This window comes from Bos mutus, chromosome 16 (assembly GCF_027580195.1).
Source record: "Bos mutus isolate GX-2022 chromosome 16, NWIPB_WYAK_1.1, whole genome shotgun sequence".
In the NCBI taxonomy this organism is placed as follows: domain Eukaryota; kingdom Metazoa; phylum Chordata; class Mammalia; order Artiodactyla; family Bovidae; genus Bos; species Bos mutus.
Genome location: NC_091632.1, coordinates 27,935,769 through 27,954,233, shown reverse-complemented (window position 1 = coordinate 27,954,233; position 18,465 = coordinate 27,935,769). Strand labels below are relative to the sequence as shown.

At 46.6% G+C, this 18,465-nt stretch overlaps 1 protein-coding gene across 1 annotated transcript in view; it reads right to left on the bottom strand.

Annotated features, from left to right (window-relative positions):
• The window catches only part of ASTN1 (astrotactin 1), a 358,930-nt gene that overhangs the window by 107,618 nt on the left and 232,847 nt on the right, over positions 1 to 18,465 (bottom strand). Inside the window, exons 9-11 of the mRNA XM_005905522.3 lie at positions 15,810 to 15,884; positions 8,837 to 8,974; positions 8,177 to 8,327 (exon numbers count right to left, since the gene is read on the bottom strand). Of these exons, the coding sequence (XP_005905584.2) occupies positions 8,177 to 8,327; positions 8,837 to 8,974; positions 15,810 to 15,884 (364 nt within the window). The remainder of the gene's footprint in view (positions 1 to 8,176; positions 8,328 to 8,836; positions 8,975 to 15,809; positions 15,885 to 18,465) is intronic.

Genomic DNA, 18,465 nt, shown 5'->3' with positions numbered 1-18,465 from the left:
GTTTCAAAGCACTTTGTCAATGTTGGCAATGGATGGCGGTGTTGGAGAAAGTGGACTGAGTCAGGGCTGCGAGCTAGAAGAAGGAAGTGGACCTTCTCCATGACCTTGAAGGGAGGTTTGATGGCTCTTCTTGTGATGGTCCTGCCTCGAGGATGCCCTGGGGAAGATGCACAGTCAAGGGCGTGACCTCGAGGATCCACAGGGGCCACACTTGGGTTTGGGCTTTATCCCAGTTCCCTGGACACTCAGGGTAAAACATTTAGCTTTTTCTACACTGCCATGTCCTCCGTAAACGTCTCAAGAATGACAGCAAAGGTGGTGATCCAGGAAGAGATAACTGGTCAGGTCTCAGGGAGAACAGGGAGGCTTGGGGAGCAGTAGGAAGGCTCACAAGGCACCCATGGTAAGCCAGGCAGTGGCCAACATTCCTACGTCTTACTTATATAACCCTCACAGCATCTCATAAGGTAAGCAGGCTGATCATCCTCAATTTACATGTGAAGACACTGGGGCACAGAAAGCTTAACCTTCTAATGTCACATGGCTGATCACAGGAGGACCATCCTAAAACCCTGGCTGGCTGGCTGTGGAGTCCATGACTTGGTTGCTCCGTCATCACCTCACAGCCACATCAGGCTCTCATGCAACAGTCACCATAAACTGAACACTTACTAGTAGCTCTTGCTTTGTTACGTGCTAAGTCACTTGAGTTGTGTCTGACTCTTTGCGACTATAGCCTGCCAGGCTCCTCTGTCCATGGGATTCTCCAGGCAAGAATACTGGAGCGGGTTACCATGCCCTCCTCAGGGGATCTTTCTGACCCAGGGATAGAGCCTGTGTCTCTTATGTTACCTGCACTGGCAGGTGGATTCTTTACCACTAGCACAGCCTGGGAAGCCCATATTATTCTCATTTAACAGACTTGGAAACTATTAGCATTGCCAATTAATGCATAAACTTCTCACCTCACTGGACTCCATCTAAAAGCCAAAGGATATTTTTTTTTGCCAACCCGCTTCCTCTGTCTGTGCAATAGAGGCTGTATGTCTGCATTACAATGGATTCTTTCCAACAGGATGGAAGGAGACAGATAACTTGCCCAGGGTCCAGCAGTCTGTATGGGGCAGAGCTGGGCAGGTCTGTCTAGATCTGACCTACTATCAGCTAGCTAACACACTCCTTCAAAACTGGAACCAAACCAAAAAATGCCTTTAAAAACTCAGTGGAACCCTGTTAAACACTGCCCCTCCTGCCCTGCTGCCTGGCTAGCTCCTGCTCCTGGTTGCCAAGCATCCTGACCTAGTAGCCTGGAGCTGTCGCAGGTGTGGCCCTGAAAATCCACCTCCCTGCCCTCCATGCTTCCCAATTGAAGATCACAACAGGATCACACTGTTTGCTGATGCTAATTTTGCAATTTCCCAAACAAATGGCCCCCCCCACCAGGGGCCTGCCAGGCTTCCAGCCTGGTCCATCCCCTCTCTCCCCACGAAGCCAGCTGGAGTGCTGGAAGGTGACAGCATTTAAAGATGCTTCCAAGGGCTTCCTCGTGCCATGCAAACCCAGATGTTTCAGATGCTGGTAAACAAGCAAACGAGGCAGCTGAGGATTGCACCCCACATTCTGTTAGCCCCCCAACTCATCCATTTTCTTTGCCACCCAGCTGTTAGGCCAGATGTGGCACCAGAAGGGAGCTGGCTTCACCGCTGTGAGGCTGCCCAGGCATGGATGCGGGTACTGAAACATAGACATTTGATTGGAATTAAATGGGCTGCACTGGTTGCCACGAGTTCTTTTTTTTTCCTTCTATGAAGCTTGAGAAAAGCCATCAGAGAGACAAAGCCAGTACTCTTGTTATTCCCACCTCATGTGGTTTCAACCCTTGTACCAGCTAGCTGTCTCAGTCATCAGCCAGGACTCCCCATCTTCTCAACCACCCGCTTTGTTTCAGAATGCCCCATCAGGTGTAATGTTTGACAAAGATGTCACCAAAGAAACCCAAGCAGGCTTTGTTCCAAAATGCCCCAAACCTAGCACATGGGCATCTTGCCAGACCCTGGTGTCAGATAACCATCACTGTGCCAAATTGGACCACCTGATGTTTACACTTTCTCAGGAGATTTGGAAAGAAGACAGAGTTAGTTGCTTTGTCCAAGCTGGATATTCTTTTCTCCTAAGCAAAGCTAAAAATAATAATAACAGCTATTGGGAATTAAGCAATTCTATGTGCAGAACAATCTACATAAATTATCTTTAGTCCTAACTACACAATTAGACTTTTCCCCCCTCATTTCATAAAAGAACAAACTTAGACTCTGAAGGATTAAGTGGTAACTTGTTTAAAGTCACAGAGGTGAAAAATGGCAGAATCAGAATTTGGATCTAGTTCTATCTGACCCCAAAGTTCAGTTGTGTCTCTTCCACTCGGCCAGGCTGCTTCTCAAGTGTGAAAAAAACCTGGATCTTGGGATCACTAAAAAATAAGTCAACGTGTCAACAAAATAAAGAAATCCTGCAGATGTGTTGTTTATCTGATTGTCTTAAGCAACTCCTACAGTACATTCTGGAATCAATTAAGGATTTGTAGATTCAGTCTGATATTCTCTCTCTGTCCTCTTCTCTTCACACACACACACACACAAACACACACTGTATTATGGGTACATATATTTATAGGACAAAACACTGCAAACCATTCAAAGCAATGACCATGAAGGCAAGACAAGATCCTCAATCACTAAAAAAGATGCAATTATCTTTACTGCACTGTAACTTACTTGGGTTGCAGTTCAAAGTAAAAGATTTTTGAAAGATTTCCAGAAAAAAAAAAAGCTGAAACCAAAAATAGTTTCCTTCTTAACCCTTGTTGAACTAGAACTTCCATCCCCAAGGAGTCTAATCAATCAAGTTTCCCATGGTATACATCTGCTTCTGTTTTAGCCTGAATATTTTTTGTGCTATTGTCATCACATTTTGAGATTCTCAAAATCTGCATGTATATTGTAATTAGCCTCCAATTAAAATAAATAAATTTTTTAAAAATGGAAAAAAAATCTGTATGTAAATACAATGCAACTATAGGCTCTTATGCTTGGAGAATCTCAGGGACGGGGGAGCCTGGTGGGCTGCCGTCTATGGGGTCGCACGGAGTCAGACACGACTGAAGTGACTTAGCAGCAGTAGCATAGGCTCTAAATCATGGCCTTTTCCTAGAAGTCCTTAAAGCCAGAGACAAGTTGTCAGGAGAGAAATCCTGCCTCCAGGAGGAGTTTGTATTTTCCCTCTTCAAGGACTGGCTGCTCTCTTCTCCTGGCTTGTGGACAATCCCTCCACTTCTTCCTTAAAAGAGAACTGCCTGGAGACTTCCTTGGTAGTCCAGTGGTTGAGAATCCATGCTTCCAATGAAGGGGATGCAGGTTCGATCCCTGGTCAGGGAATTAAGATCCCATATGCAGTGCACCACAGAAAGACCCTGTGCTGCAGCTAGAGAAGCCTGCGCACCACAAAGAAGACCCCCGTAGTCAAAATAAAAACAAAAACTTTTTTTAATTTAAAAAAAAAGAGAACTTTTTGATCAGGATTGAGCTCCAAGGTCAGATCTTAATCCGTCTTTGTGCATAGGTTACATTTAGCAGTCCAAGTAAGAAAACTCCATTTATTATGGCAACTACCCTCCCCCATCAAGAGGGTCTAATAAATGAGCTCATATTTCAGTGACCCCTAAAATACACAAGGTTAATCCTCTTTCACGAGATGCTCATGGCTTCTTGACTTATTACTGGTCTAAAGCACGATGTGCTAATGAGATTAAAATGATTTTCCCCATTCAACTCCTTTTCTTCTCTGTCTTTTCCCTCTGTTTCTACCAATGCTTTTTGGTTGATTAATTACCTGGGAGTCTAGTCAAATCTCACTCAGCCTGAGACACACACACCTCAGTTCCAGACTATGAGATGAAGGCCCTGTTGGCAGATGAATATGACGGATGGACACAGGGTGTCTTCAGGGTCCCTGAGAGAAGAGGAACCACTTTTCTGCAGCTGAGCCTGCCTTGCTTTACCTGGATGATTCATAAGATACACAACTATAATTCCTACTCAAAATAGGCTTTTTTTTTTTTTTTTTACAACACAGCAGTCTTATTCCTCTCATAAATAATGATTTCCCTCACTGTTTGATGGGGACATGTAAGCCCAAGCCATGCAGTACTTCTCCCAAGGGGGAAAAGTTTGATTATGGAATGAAATTTATATTTCAACATCCTGCCCTTACTTCTCTGAAAGCCTCTGAGGCAGACCCTTCTGCTTACTGTCCTACAGAGAGATGGTCATCTGTAATGGTCTCTGCACAGCTGCGCTCCAGTAGAGGTGAAATGACACATTTCATGGGAAACCACTGCGGACAGCAAGTGGACAGAAGGGCGGCAGGGTCACTGGGTAATTCAAAGCTCATTAGAGTACGATGCTCTGGCAAGGAAGGTCATGTGTTCAATACACGAGAAGCAGGACAGCAGACCTCTTCCTTCCAAGGCCACAGTCTGCTCATCTCCTCATGTGCAGACACCTCCCGAAGCAGAAGGCATTTGGGGCAGAGGGGCACTGTCAGGATGAGTGTGAAAATAAGGAAGAAGCATTAGAGCACAGGTTTTCCATTTTATAGTGTTTTTTTATAGTTTTATAGTGTTGGAAATCATTTTCAAACTTCCAAATAAAGCCTTACATTAAGCCTCAACAGGTAGGCTTGATAAGGAACATGCTCTGGTTCAAGCTGGGAGAGAGGAGACTGGTGTTCCACCCACCAAGGCAGCCCCAGTCTCCACTGCTGTCTCCAAGGATGTCTGTGACATAGTCCCGGGAACCTGTGACAAAAGGGGCTTTTTAAGGCTCCTGAGATGAGGAGATGATCCTGGATTATCCAAGTGAGCCCAAGGGAATCACAGGAGTCCTTAAAGGGGAAGAGGGAGGGCAGAAGAGAAGAGGTGCTACAGAAGAATGGTCCGGAAAATGCAACAAAGCTGATTTAAAGATGGTGGAAGGGGACCATGAGTCCCCAAATGCTGGCAACCTTTGGAAGTGGGACAAGGCCAGGAATGGAGCCTCCAGAAAGGAACGCAGCCCTGCTCACACCCCGGTGTTAGCCCAGTGACACAGAACTGGATTCTCACCTACCAAGATAAGAAAACGGCTATTGTTTTAGGCCATCAAACCTGGGGTAATTTGTCATAGCAGCCATAGGCCACTAACTCAGGGACTCTGCAGGACGGCCTGGGGCTCCACCAAACAGAGCACCGAACCTTTGTGCTATCCAGGTGGTAACCACTGCTCCCACCCACCATGGCACAATAGGGACAATGGGAAGCAGTAAGACCCATTGTCCGGGGTGGTAAAGGGTGGATCTCTGCTCTGGGAACCATTCCTGGGTTTAGCAATCCTGCCATGGAGTGTGGTTTGTTTTGGAACAGAGTGGACTGAGGCTGATACAGGGCTGAGCCTTTCACGGGCATTTGTTTCCTGTCCCCAGAGACTATATAAACAACAGGGCAATTAACTGAGTAGCAATTAACCCTGTGGGAGTCCATGCGTAGCAGAGAGACGTGCCCTGCCTTCCTAGAAAGAAGGAAGGTTGAGCAGCCAATGTGGACCACCCCACCTGTCTGGCTTGAATTCAGTCATGAAAATTTGTGGTTGAATATGGTCTCTTCCCACATCTCTGTCCCCTTTCCAGATCCCGTCAGGGCCAGCTCTGAGTGCCTCCTCTCCTTTCATAAGCATAAGCCTTTCTGGGGAAGCCTTTCAGTTCAGCGCCTAGAGAACTGAATGCCAGGGTTGCTGTGGATGGAGAGGAGGAAGGCAGCCGATTCTCCCCCCAAACTGCAGGTGCTACAGCTGATGCCCTTGTCCCCGGCCCACCTCCTGATGACATAGGGCCGCCGTGCTAAGATGACGAGGCTTTAGGACGGTGCTGCTGCTCGGTGGAGTCAGATCAGGCTCAGTGTCCTCAGTAGGGTCACGGGATTATGATGTGGTCACCTTTCAAGTCCCAGCCTTCCTGCCTCAGGGATCCTGGGCTTCATGGCCAATGAGAAGCAGTCACTTGAATGGGCCTGGCCCCCTCCTCCCTCCAAGAGCCACGTGGGCCACTGACTTCAAAGTCTTACGCTAATGCCAAGCTCCGGTGTAATTGGGCAACTTCTCAGTGGCTCTGATTTGTAAATGCAGCAGCCCTACAGCAAATGCATATTCATCGTAACTATTCCTGTGAGTTCTGTCTCACAGATCACAGAGTCAAAGGTACAAAAATACATCAGCACGGCAGTATGCCAAGTGGAAGGGCCTAGGATCACCAACAGAAGGCAGCTGACAGGCAAACCCTGGGGGGCTCCGAGAAGGGGCAGAGGAGCGGGAAGAGATGGGGAATAGGTCCATGTGCACGTGTGTGTATGCGTGGGCACGCTCAGGCTCACTTGAGGGGAGGGATGTATACATAGGTGCACACGCAGGGTTTCAGTACTTAGAAAGACCCACCCGAGAGAGCACCAAGGATGGAAAGGTTAAAATCTGGAGGAAATGCAGGTTGAATAGCTAAAGAACAAAAAACAACAACAGCTGTCCCGGCTGGGAACTCCATTAGACAGTGAGACCGTCTCCCGAGGGGGCCAGTTGGGAAGTTCATTGCTTAAGACAACTGAGGGTGGAATAGGAAGCTGGGGAACACCTGGGACATCCACTTACTACTGACTGCTTCTGGGAGACATGACCTAAAGAGCACTTTTCTTTGTTTCCTGGTAGTCTTCTCTGCCTTCTCTTCTTTTTGATGGACTGGCCAGGTCCTCCACCTCCCTGCCCCTCTGGTCTTTCTCTTTCCTTTTTCTTCATTTTCTGTCTTTCTCAGGAGAATCAGGCTCCTGTCAACTGCTGCTCAATCTATGAAGACTGGGGAGGTCTCAGGGCTCTGCACCCAGTACATATACATCTTTGATGGAGAACAGCTCCCTGCACAGAGCAGGTGCTCAGAGACAAGGAAGTGGGGGGTATGAAGGATGGAATTGGCCCAGCATCCTCCCAGCTTGCCCCTGCTCTGGGTCTCTTTACAAGAGCACAGCTGCCAGACTGGGAAGCAAGATGAAGCTTATATCCTCCCTAGAGCTGGAAGCTCCCAGCTCTGCCTGGAAACACTGCATAACAATGTGTCTCAATTAATCACCTCTTCCACTCCTTCATGCCAACTTTGTGTACAGCATTCCTGTCTCTCTTCTCTGCCCCATTCCCTTTCCTCTCTGTGAGGACTGCATCATTCCATCCTTAAGAGAAGGGAAGGCTGAAAACTGATAGTGTTGATGGGCAAGAAAATGATCAATATAAAGGCACCAGCAGGCTTGCCCACCTGCTCCTGCCTCCATTCACCTACACAGGTCCACCAGTTTTCACATCCATGGCATGGCATGGAGCTTAGTTCACTCCAGCCCAAACAGTCTTTGTATGTCATAGCATCACACAGCTTATACATCGTCAAAGCCCATGAAGTGAAAGTGAAAGTCACTCAGTCGTGTCTGACTCTTTGCGACCCCATGGACTAGAACCAATAAAGTAGGAAACCATCTTTGGTGAAGCAAGAGTTCATTGCCATAGTTTCAAAGGGGATGTATTTTTATTGTTTCTCTGCCATTCCTGGCATAACTTACTTCTTTTATCATTTTGGACTTAGGTATCTTCTAAAATTTCCTATTACAGTCAATGTAATTTGACTCTAAACAAAGGTAGGCATCTTCTAGAATTTCCTATTGTAGTAAATGCAGTCTATTTCCTATTGGAGTCAATATTTTACCATTGAGCAGTTAATTAGTTCTCAAATTGTTTGAGGATATCACTCATCAACTAGAGTGCAAGACTATTAAGAAAGAAAGAACCATGCTACACAGTTCATGACATTTTCCTTGGATAGTTGCACACAGTAGGTGCTGCATAAATACCTCTAGATTAGCTCTGCATAAATACCTCTAATTAGCTCCTTAGCTCTGTCAAAAGAAAATTCATAACATAGACTAGACAGTAGTTAAAGCTAGGGAGGAATCACTCTCGACCCTCTGTTTTACTCACAATATGTTTCCACCTCTATCTTCATTGTGTCTTATCCTGTGGCCCCACTTTCTGAAATTACAAGCTCAACAGGGCAGACGTACCACACAGCCGGTCGAATCCAGTTTGCGATCTGAGATGCAACGGAAGTTCTTACTGCAGCCCCCATTGTCCTTGCTGCAATCACGGACTGGTCCAAACGAGTCTAAGAGGACCTCCAGGCTGTCGAAGGAGGACGAGGTCATCAGCTCCTCTCTGTGGGAAGAAGTGGCAGGAGGTGGGAGGAGGTCAGGGGACGCCAGGTGCAACAGGTAGCTTCACATCCCACTTTCCTGTCTGGCCGACCAGATCACGTCTCACTCTCTCTTACAAATACTAAAGATCAACCAGTCTTGGAGCCTTGAACTAACAAATTATAGACGTTCTCCATCTCTGGGAAATAAGCCAAGGCAGTAACACCTGGTCAAAGAAGGAGGTCTAAACTCAGGCAAAGAAATTAACATTTTATTGCCTGTCAGTCCTGAGGGGCCGTAGGAAGTGCTTACAAACTCTCATTTTATGTCCTCTCTCGGTGCATCAGCCTTGCGGTGTGCAATATTGACCCAGATAGAGTAGACCTTGGCACTGCATCTGGGGAAGCGGAAGGCAGCCTGCCAGCTTCTCCTTCCAGCTTGATTCCTCTCCCAGCGCTCGGAACCTTCGGGTAGTTTCTCACCCAGCCTCCCAAACTCAGTGCGTGCCTCGGGCCCCGAGGCTGGACTCACCGGACCTCCACAGCATCTTCCATCACTGTCATGTCTGTCTTACACTTTGCTGATGGGTTGATGGCCAGTTCAGCAGGTGGAATCACAAAGCTTTTGCTGAGCGGCAGCCACATGCCCTCCCCAAGCGTGTAGGTGAATCTGCAGGGACACCCAACACCACCTGGTTAGGGCTGGGGGATAAACACCACCGGAGGACCTGGCACCCTAACTCCAGCTGCTTCCTTCTCAACCCTTGTAGTCCTCTCCAAAAAGGAGAGCGTATTCCCATTTTATGGATGAGATAATTGAGTCTGATGGAGGCAGAGAGGCTGACCCCTGCTCACGCATCCAGACCATTGGAGAGCTCAACATGTTATCCACTCGCCAGCTGCTAAAAGTGTCTCTTCTTCAAACCATAAGACATCGAGTTCCAGTTTCCTTCAGATTTGAAGCTGGCTTCCATGATCTTGCTGCTGCTGCTGCTAAGTCGCTTCAGTCGTATCCGACTCTGTGCGACCCCATAGACGGCAGCCCACCAGCCTCCCCCGTCCCTGGGATTCTCCAGGCAAGAACACTGGAGTGGGTTGCCATTTCCTTCTCCAGTGCATGAAAGTGAAAAGGGAAAGTGAAGTCGCTCAGCCGTGTCTGACTCTTAGCGACCCCATGGACTGTAGCCCACCAGGCTCCTCCATCCATGGGACTCTCCAGGCAAGAGTACTGGAGTGGGGTGCCATTGTCTTCTCCCTGATCTTAAGTCAGATATAACTGGAAGCATTTTAATTGAAAAGACACACCGGCCTCCCACCATTCCCATCCCTCAAATTGCACACCCACACTGGTAGCGATGCTTTCTCTCTGTGCCTAGAGGAACCCTACCAAGGAAAGGAAAGAAGCAAACTCCCTTTTTCTGGCTTCTGTGAGATGGGAGCAGAAACAATTGAAGCCAGGAGCCTCCCAGGGGGAGAGAAGAAGATGAACAAGGCAAGCCTAGATGTATTCTCTGCTCTCTCTCTCTACCCACACCCCTAGCTAATGGTGCTAACCCTCTGGAGGCAAGGAAGATTTTTTTTTTTTCCTATAACAAGGGCTAAAAGGAATAAAGGAATCAATCAGCATTTCACGGGAGAGCTTAAGGAAACCATGAGAGAGTATTTGTTTATTTATTCATTCATTTGATTCCAAAGGCATTCAAATGCTCTGTGTTCACAGTCAAAAATAGTCCCTGGGATAAAAGCCAGTGTGGGTGGGATATCAGGAGGCTGTGGCAGTCTGGCGTCCCCTTCCCACTTAATGTGGAGGGTGGAACAATGGAAGGATGTGTACAATTAAACAGAACCAGCACCGGCTCCATTAGCATGCTGGTCGCTGAGCACCACTGCAGGTCCCACTCCTTTCTCTCCCCTAACCCACACGCTCCTCTCTCCACCACCGCCCCCGCCAACCTCTGCCGCTCCAGGTTGCCTGAGATGCTAGGAAAGCAGACTGATGACGTGAGATCTTTTACGAGACATGTAGCCCTGCTTAGGATGTGGGCCACAGAGAATCCCCACGGCCCAAGGCTCATGAGTTACTTAGTAACTAAGCCCCATGCTTTTTCATCCACTCCCTGAAGGACAGACCTGGGTAGTAGAGGAGCTGAAAGAAGAGAAAGCAGGGGCCCAGGGTGGGTGGGGGGCAAAACCACTGAGCACGTGGGTTTGGGGCAGGATTGGGGAGGTTTCTCCCTGATTCCCAGCCTGACTCTCAGGGCCCTACTTCTCTGACCTGTGGGGGCACCTCTGCATTAGGCAGCACTGAAATAGCAGAGATGCTTTTGCTCTGAAGGAGGCACTCAGTTCTCCCTACCCATGGGAACCAGAGGCAATGGGGGGGTGATGTCTGTGAGGGAGCTGTCTGCACCAGATGAGGGAAGCCCATTACTAGGGGACAGAAGAAGAGACCCACCACCCCACTCTTCTGTGAAATTGTGCCTGGTGAAAGTATGCCAGCTCCTTCACACACACACACACACACACACACCCCTCCTATACACACACACACATGCTTGGGGAGGGCATTTGGTGGGTGTATGCGTGTGTGCAGGAGACCTGGGTTCAGTCCCGGGTTGGAAGATCCCCTGGAGGAGGGCATGGCAACCCACTCTAGTATTCTTGCCTGGAGAATTCCATGCACAAAGGAGCCTGGTGGGGTCATAAAGAGCCTGACATGACTCAGCGATTAACCCTTTACTTTAAACCACAGAACTCAGTCCACATCTCCAAAGATGTCAGTCTCCAGTGGCTTCTGTCACCAAAATCGCTTCAAACTTTCTGTTCCTACAATGCAATTGGACTATGGCTCCTAAAGTTGTCCTGATTTTCTCATCTCTTTGCCTTTGCTCTTAATCCTCCTTTCTGAATTTTCTTTCCTCTCCTTTGCCAGACTCATTTTAAGACTCAGTTAAGGCCCCACCTCTTCCTGAAAGCTCTCCAGGGCCTTCACACTCTTAGGCTGAGTAAGGGACTCTCTTCTGCACATGGCACTTTATCACCCTGAGATGCTGATCTATACCCACCTTTTCACATGTCCATCACCATTCATACAAACATTCTCTCTTGGATGGCAGAGGACAGTTCTTTGTCATCTTTGTATTCCCCACTGCCAAACATAATTTCTGACCCAGGAAGGTCACTCCATGAATATTTACTGACTGATCAACAGGAGATTTAGTTATGTTCTTTAGTTTGAACAGGCTGCTAGCGGATATAATCCCAATTTCCCAATTTAAAGATAGAGGCGGTGGTGGAAATTCTTGTTCATTTAAAATAGGATATGGGTTAATCGCTCTGTTTGAATACATTTAATGGTTGAGATGGATCTGGATTTGATAGGATAAAGATCTTCCTGAATGCACAGCAGCTTCTGAAACATGACACTCTACCAAGTTAATAAGAAAACCTCCACTCTCTGGTAGGGTCAAGGTGAAGAAGTCCTGTAGGTGAAGCAAAGTCAGGTGTGGGGAGAGACCAACGTTTATTGAGAACTTTCTAAAGCAGGTGCTCTGTAGGACTGTGTGATTTATCCTCACCGCTGCCCTCTGAGATTAGTCATTTTCTCCCATTCTACCAAGGCGTCGACTAATGTTTTAAGAAGTTTAGCAACCTCCCAAGGTCACCTCTCCTTAAGTGGGAAAGATGGGCAATAGCCTGATTCTCAAGTGTTGCTCACAGCCGCTTTCCAGCCCATGTTGGCTCATGCCTATGAAATTCTGAAGTTTTCTTTTATCTGCAAAATCTACTGAGTGACTCCAAAATCCAAATATAGAACAAACTGTCAGAGAAAAGCTGCTTTCTAAAATCTCATCTGTCCCTCATCCATGTGGATTTGGCAGGAAGGACTTCAAAAAGCCACCAAACAGAAGTTGGGTGAACATCTGGAATGCTTTCCCAGGTTGGGTCTTCTCGCATGACAGTTGGTGGTGACCAGCACAGTTGATGGCTCAGCTGTGGATTGAGCCCTGCACATGGCCCTGTTGAACTGGCACTTGAAATTTCTGTCCAGAAGCAAATGTTTGCCAGAAAGCACTGGACGGAATAAGCCTGTGCTCTCGCTGTGGCTTGGCATGAAACAGAATGTGGGAAAACTGAAAAGTCGCTCTTAGCCTGGCGTCTCCACCCTTTCCTAGAGCAGGCCATTCCAGAAGGAGGTCTTATTCCAAGGAATGCAAGTACAGACTTGGGAGGACAGTCTTCAAGAGAAAAATTTGGTCTGTACTCACCCCTGCCACCAGAGGATCTAGTGGAATAGAGGGATCCTAGCTACCACAGAAAGACCATCTTCAGCACCAGGAAGGTTGGCTGAGGAGACGCATCCTGGAGGTTCAGGGCTCCCCTGGACCCTGTGAGTCTAGCTTGGACCCCTTCTAAGGCATTCTTTGGGATTACAGATTACCAAGGTTAGGTTTCAAGGCCTTTTCTCAATCTAATTAGGAAATACTTGAAATGATCATCTACAGATATTTACTGAAAACCTACTTGCTCAAAGGGCTTCCCTTGTAGCTCAGTTGGTAAAGAATCTGCCTGCATTGCAGAAGATCTGGGTTTGAATCCTGGGTCAGGAAGATCCCCTAGAAAAGGAAATGGCAACCCACTCCAATATTTTTGACTGGAGAATCCCATGGACAGAGGAGCTTGGTAGGCTACAGTCCATGGGGTCACAAGAGTCAGACATGACTTAGTGACTCAACCACCACCTATATGTTCAAAGGGCTTCCCAGGTGATTCAGTGGTGAAGAATCCACCTGCCAATACAGAGATACAAGAAATGTGGTTTCTATTCCTGGCTTGGGAAGATCCCCTGGAGTAGGAAATGGCAACCCACCCCAGTATTCTTGCCTGGAAAATTCCATGGACAGAGCAGCCTGGCAGGCTACAGTCCATAGAGTCGAAAAGAATTGGACACAACTGAGTGACTGAGTGCACACATGCTTGTTCAAAATGGTGTGCCAGATAGTAAATATTTAAAACCATAACAGGTACTCCCCTCCCTTCAGGACGACAACCATTTCATTGGAGAAGCAAATACACAAATTAGAAATAACCATGAAATAAATAATTGACAAATACATAGTAAAGTCAGTATATATACAAATTTGGAGGTGGAAAGTCATTGTGAATTGATGCAATGGATTGGAGAAGCTCCAGGCCAGTGTTTCTCAATCCCAGGTACAGATTGGAATTACCGTGGTGTTTTTACAAAACACTCATGCCCTGGTCCCACCGAGACTCTATATCACATATGCAGTTTATGTGTCAAAATTCTATATCATAAGTGAACAGAGTACCAAGTAAATAGTTATTTAGCTCCTTTAAGAAATTGTCAGAGGAGATGATGGCACCCAACTCCAGTACTCTTGCCTGGAAAATCCCATGGATGGAGGAGCCTGGTAGGCTGCAGTCCATGAGGTCGTGAAGAGTCGGACACGACTGAGCGACTTCACTTTCACTTTTCACTTTCATGCATTGGAGAAGGAAATGGCAACCCACTCCAGTGTTCTTGCCTGGATAATCCCAGGGACAGGGGAGCCTGATGGGCTGCCGTCCATGGGGTTGCACAGGGTCGGACACGACTGAAGCGACTTAGCAGCAGCAGCAGTAGCAGCAGCAAGAAATTGTAGTCACTGACCAGATCACAGAATTTTCCAGAGTGGCCACTGGTAGTTGGTTTACTCAGATCACAGAAGGTTCTGATTAAAATTCTAAGTATCTGAAATAAGGAGATCATGACCCAATGTTCTCATCTGAGAGCCTAGTTACTGTCTTGTTAAGGATCAAAATGATTAATCACTTATGGATTAACCCACCGACTTCTGAGATAGTTGACCGCATGGGTCAAACCACACAACTGACTCCTTCTGTCGTAAGTGGGTATCACATCCAGTTGGTACCTAACAAATTTGAACAGATGGTGCTTGTGGGGATAGAAACACGATTTTTGTGCAGGTTCTTCTCTAACAGCAATTTCATGGAGGCCCTAGTTTTTCTGACTTTTAGGGGAGTGGGAACTTATCCATGTTAATCAACCCCCACCAGACTCCCCATCTGCCTTATCTTTATCACCTTTCGAAGGTCCCAACAGACAAGTGGTAGGAAAATGGGAGGAAAAAAAGAGTCAGCCCGATAATAAATCATTGTTGGAAAGTTTAAATGCTTGAGTCATAGTCTAAGGAATACAGCTGACATCTCTTGTAGAACAAATCCTCAAAAGCCGCCTGCGGCCAAGGCCATTAATATAACCCAGCCTGTCCCAGGAGAGACACTCGGAAGAGAAAAGGGCAGGGAAGGCTCTGGGAGAAAGCGGTTCTGTGAATCTGGACTCCCAGCTAGAAAGTTGCTTTAGGAGAGCGTGGCAGTGGCCAAGCCCAGTCTATCCCAGACAGAGAGAAGGAGCAGGAGAAGCTGAGGCAGAGGAGCCAGCTCGAGGAGGCAAATACAGGAGAAAGATTAGCATCAAGGCTGGGACTGGCTGATAGTGGGGGCTGGGGCAGGGAATAGGCAAGACTCTGTACACACCCTCTGACCGCAGTGAACAGGAAGCAAGTTTTCTCTTTGCATGTCATTCCTCTAACATGCCATGCAGTAGCTATTGCTCCTCTGACATCAGACACTTGGGCAGGACTATTTATGCCTCTCCCAGAGGACTTGTTCACGAAGGGAGGTGCACTCATGTCCGCACGGGCAGCACAAGCACAATCTCTGGCACTTACTGGATACTCAGCAGATGCACATTGAGTGAAAAATAGACTGACAGAATAAATGGAAGATACAGTCTTAGCCTGGAGATAGACTTGTGTTCCAGCTAAGGTCTGGTGGGAATTAGACTCTATGAAAATCCCATAGTTCATGGCTGGCACCCAAATTCTTCCTCTGCCTGCTGACTTGTCTAATACGTACCATTCCCAGGTATGTAGGTAGAAATTTGGGAGAGACTGGAAACATCCAATTCGACGAGGAAGGTGGTAGATTAAAGAAAATAATAATGAAGTATGGCTGAGAAAGGACAGAGGCAGAGGTGGGAGGGGTTTGTTCTAAACAACTTAAGGCTTTATGTGGAAGGTGCAAATTAGATGCAAAATGGAGAGGCAAAAACTAACATTAATTGCTTGTTCTTTGCCAGTTCCCTTGCTGGGGGCTTTCCCCGCATTATCTCATGTATTCTTCACAACAATAGAGCCTGGCATGCAACGCAGCTCTGTTTAACAAGTGTGGAATCAGGGGGTTCCAAGAGTGGGGGTTCCAGAGCAGGCAAGGAAGGAAGCCAGGACCTCAACAGGATCCATTCATCCTCCACGCACTCCACGCTCTCACTGGATGAAGGGGGCAAGGGTTCCTCTTACTGGAAGGGTAGAATGACTACATGTGTTTCCCATTTTATAAATTACCACTAGGAAAGAAAGTTCAGTGGGATGTGGGGCTTGCACATCCCTATGTAAGCACATCCCTAGGCAACCACTTACCTGAATATTTTATCAGAAGGCTGTTCTCCCAAAACCAGGTCAAAGCCTCGCTGAAATATTGTGTAAGGCCAAGGCCTGAAAGGAGAAACAGCACACAATTAAAGTCAATCAACAAACATTCCCCGAATGTCCACTCTGTGCCTAGTACCATGCCAAGGTTCTGGAGACCCAAAGACAGAGGGGACCTAGTCCGGGTTCTCAAGAATCCCACTAATGTGAGTTCACAAGACACAGAATGCTGGCACTCAATTAAGAACAGTATCAATCCAAAAATCACTGACCCACCAGAAAAGTGGAATTTAATAGACATGACAATTGGAACTCCGTAGAGAAAAAAATTATAATAATATCATAGCCAGAATTTATGGCCCTTCAGTGACTTAGCAACAGGTATAGATTTAACAGAGCCTTAGCTTTGTCTCCGGAGAAGGCAATGGCACCCCACTCCAGTACTCTTGCCTGGAAAATCCCATGGATGGAGGAGCCTGGTAGGCTGCAGTCCATGGGGTCGCTAAGAGTCGGACATGACTGAGCGACTTCACTTTCACTTTTCACTTTCATGCATTGGAGAAGGAAATGGCAACCCACTCCAGTGTTCTTGCCTGGAGAATCCCAGGGATGGGGGAGCCTGGTGGGCTGCCGTCTATGGGGTCACACAGAGTCAGACACGACTGAAGTGACTTAGCAGCAGCAGTAGCTTTGTCTCACTGAAGAAACAGGGGGAGTATGATTTCTTGGAAAGACAAAGCCTCCGGAATCAGACAGTTCTGGGTTCAAACTCTGTTCTACTGTTGAGTCAGCTGTTTGCCTTTGGGTGATTATTTGCCTTGTTGAGTCTAATTTTATCATTTTCAAAAACAGGATTGTTAATAGTGGCTTCATAGACACCATGAAGATGAAGCAAACCTTTTAGGCCAAAGCCACAGCTCATAGTGGGTTCTCATCATGCTCCCTTCCCCTCAAAATGACTTGAAGGTTCTGGGTTTTTGACAGGTCCCAGATGGTTTCAATCATTACCATGTCACTCATTCAACCAGAAACAACCATGGTATTTTTGAATAAGACTTAACTACCTTCCCTGGTGGCTCAGACAGTAAAGAATCTGCATGCAATGTGGGAGACTCAATCCCTGGGTTGGGACAATCGCCTGGAAAAGGAAATGGCAACCCAGTCCAGTATTCTTACCTGGAAAATCCCATGGACGGAGGAGCCTGGCGGGCTATAGTCCATGGGTTGCAAAGAGTTAGACACGATTGAGCGACTAACACTTTCTTTTCACCAGTGTCTCTAGTGAGTGGGCTTCCAAGGTGGAGCTTGTAGTAAAGAACTCACTTGCCAATGCAGGAGACTAAGAGACAAGGGTTCAAACACTAAGCAGCTAAGCATGCACACGCACCCTAGCATTTGGATGTCGCATATACTTGAAACTACCAAAACTATTTCTTTTCAATAGCATATATCTCTATGTTAACCCAGATGTCCAACTCCCAAATTATTTACTCCTTCCAGCAAGACTTATAAAGCCCAGCCTCATGTGGATACTAGGTATGTACTAGGTACAGAGTGAACTGGGCCCTTGCTCTCATGGAATGTACAGTCTCCATGTATAACCAATCATACCAACCAATAACCTAACTACTGAGGATTTTACTGCAGACGTGCCTTTGGCTTTCAAGGACTACAGAAAGTCAGGAGAATAAATTGACATAATCATTTGAGACTAAATCCAACACTAGGAATTAACCCAGTTGTTGTCAATGGTGTCAACAATAGAGGGCATTTAGGGAAAATTTAGGGCAATCGTCATTGAATGACACAATGACTGCAGGATATTACTGGCATTTAGCATGTGAAAGTCGCTCAGTAGTGTCTGACTCTTTGCAACCCCATGGACTATACAGTCCATGGAATTCTCTAGGCCAGAATACTGGAGCGGGTAGCCTATCCCTTCTCCAGTGGATCTTCCTGACCCAAGATCTTCCTGATTTAGTGGATCTCCTGACCCAGGAATCGACCCGGGGTCTCCAGCATTGCAGGTGAATTCTTTAAAGGGCATTTAGAAGTCTCGAATTTAGAAGGCTGTCCAGTGTTCAGGACAGCCCTGCATGACAAAAAATTCCCCCAGGCCCTGCAAACTTTTGAATGTCTTGCTGCACATTTACATAGGTAAAAACCTGCTTATTATTATCTCAGCCTAGACACTAACTCCATTTACCCACAAGCACAAAGCAGCTTGTACTGTTTTAATATAAGATGAATTGTCTAGGTGTATAACTGCCATGTAAATTAAGAGAAGATTATACAAGATTACTCGGAAATTTTGCCAAGATTGGTTCATAGTTTGGGAAAATCACATCATTGTTTGCAGTGCTGTTCATGGTCTTTGAGTCACCAATACAGCATGTCTACATCAACCCAATTGCTCTTATATATATTGTGTATTACATATTACTTCACATTTTATATTATGGGGACCCTACATTAGTAGAGTCTACATGTCTACATTTGACATGCAAATGTCTGTCAACTTTATTTCTCCTATTGTAATACTGCAGAGAATTTATACATTAAAATAGCTACATTACTATAAATTATTTATTATCACTTCTCTTTTAATTATTCAGAAAACGAAGATCATGGCATCCAGTCCCATCAC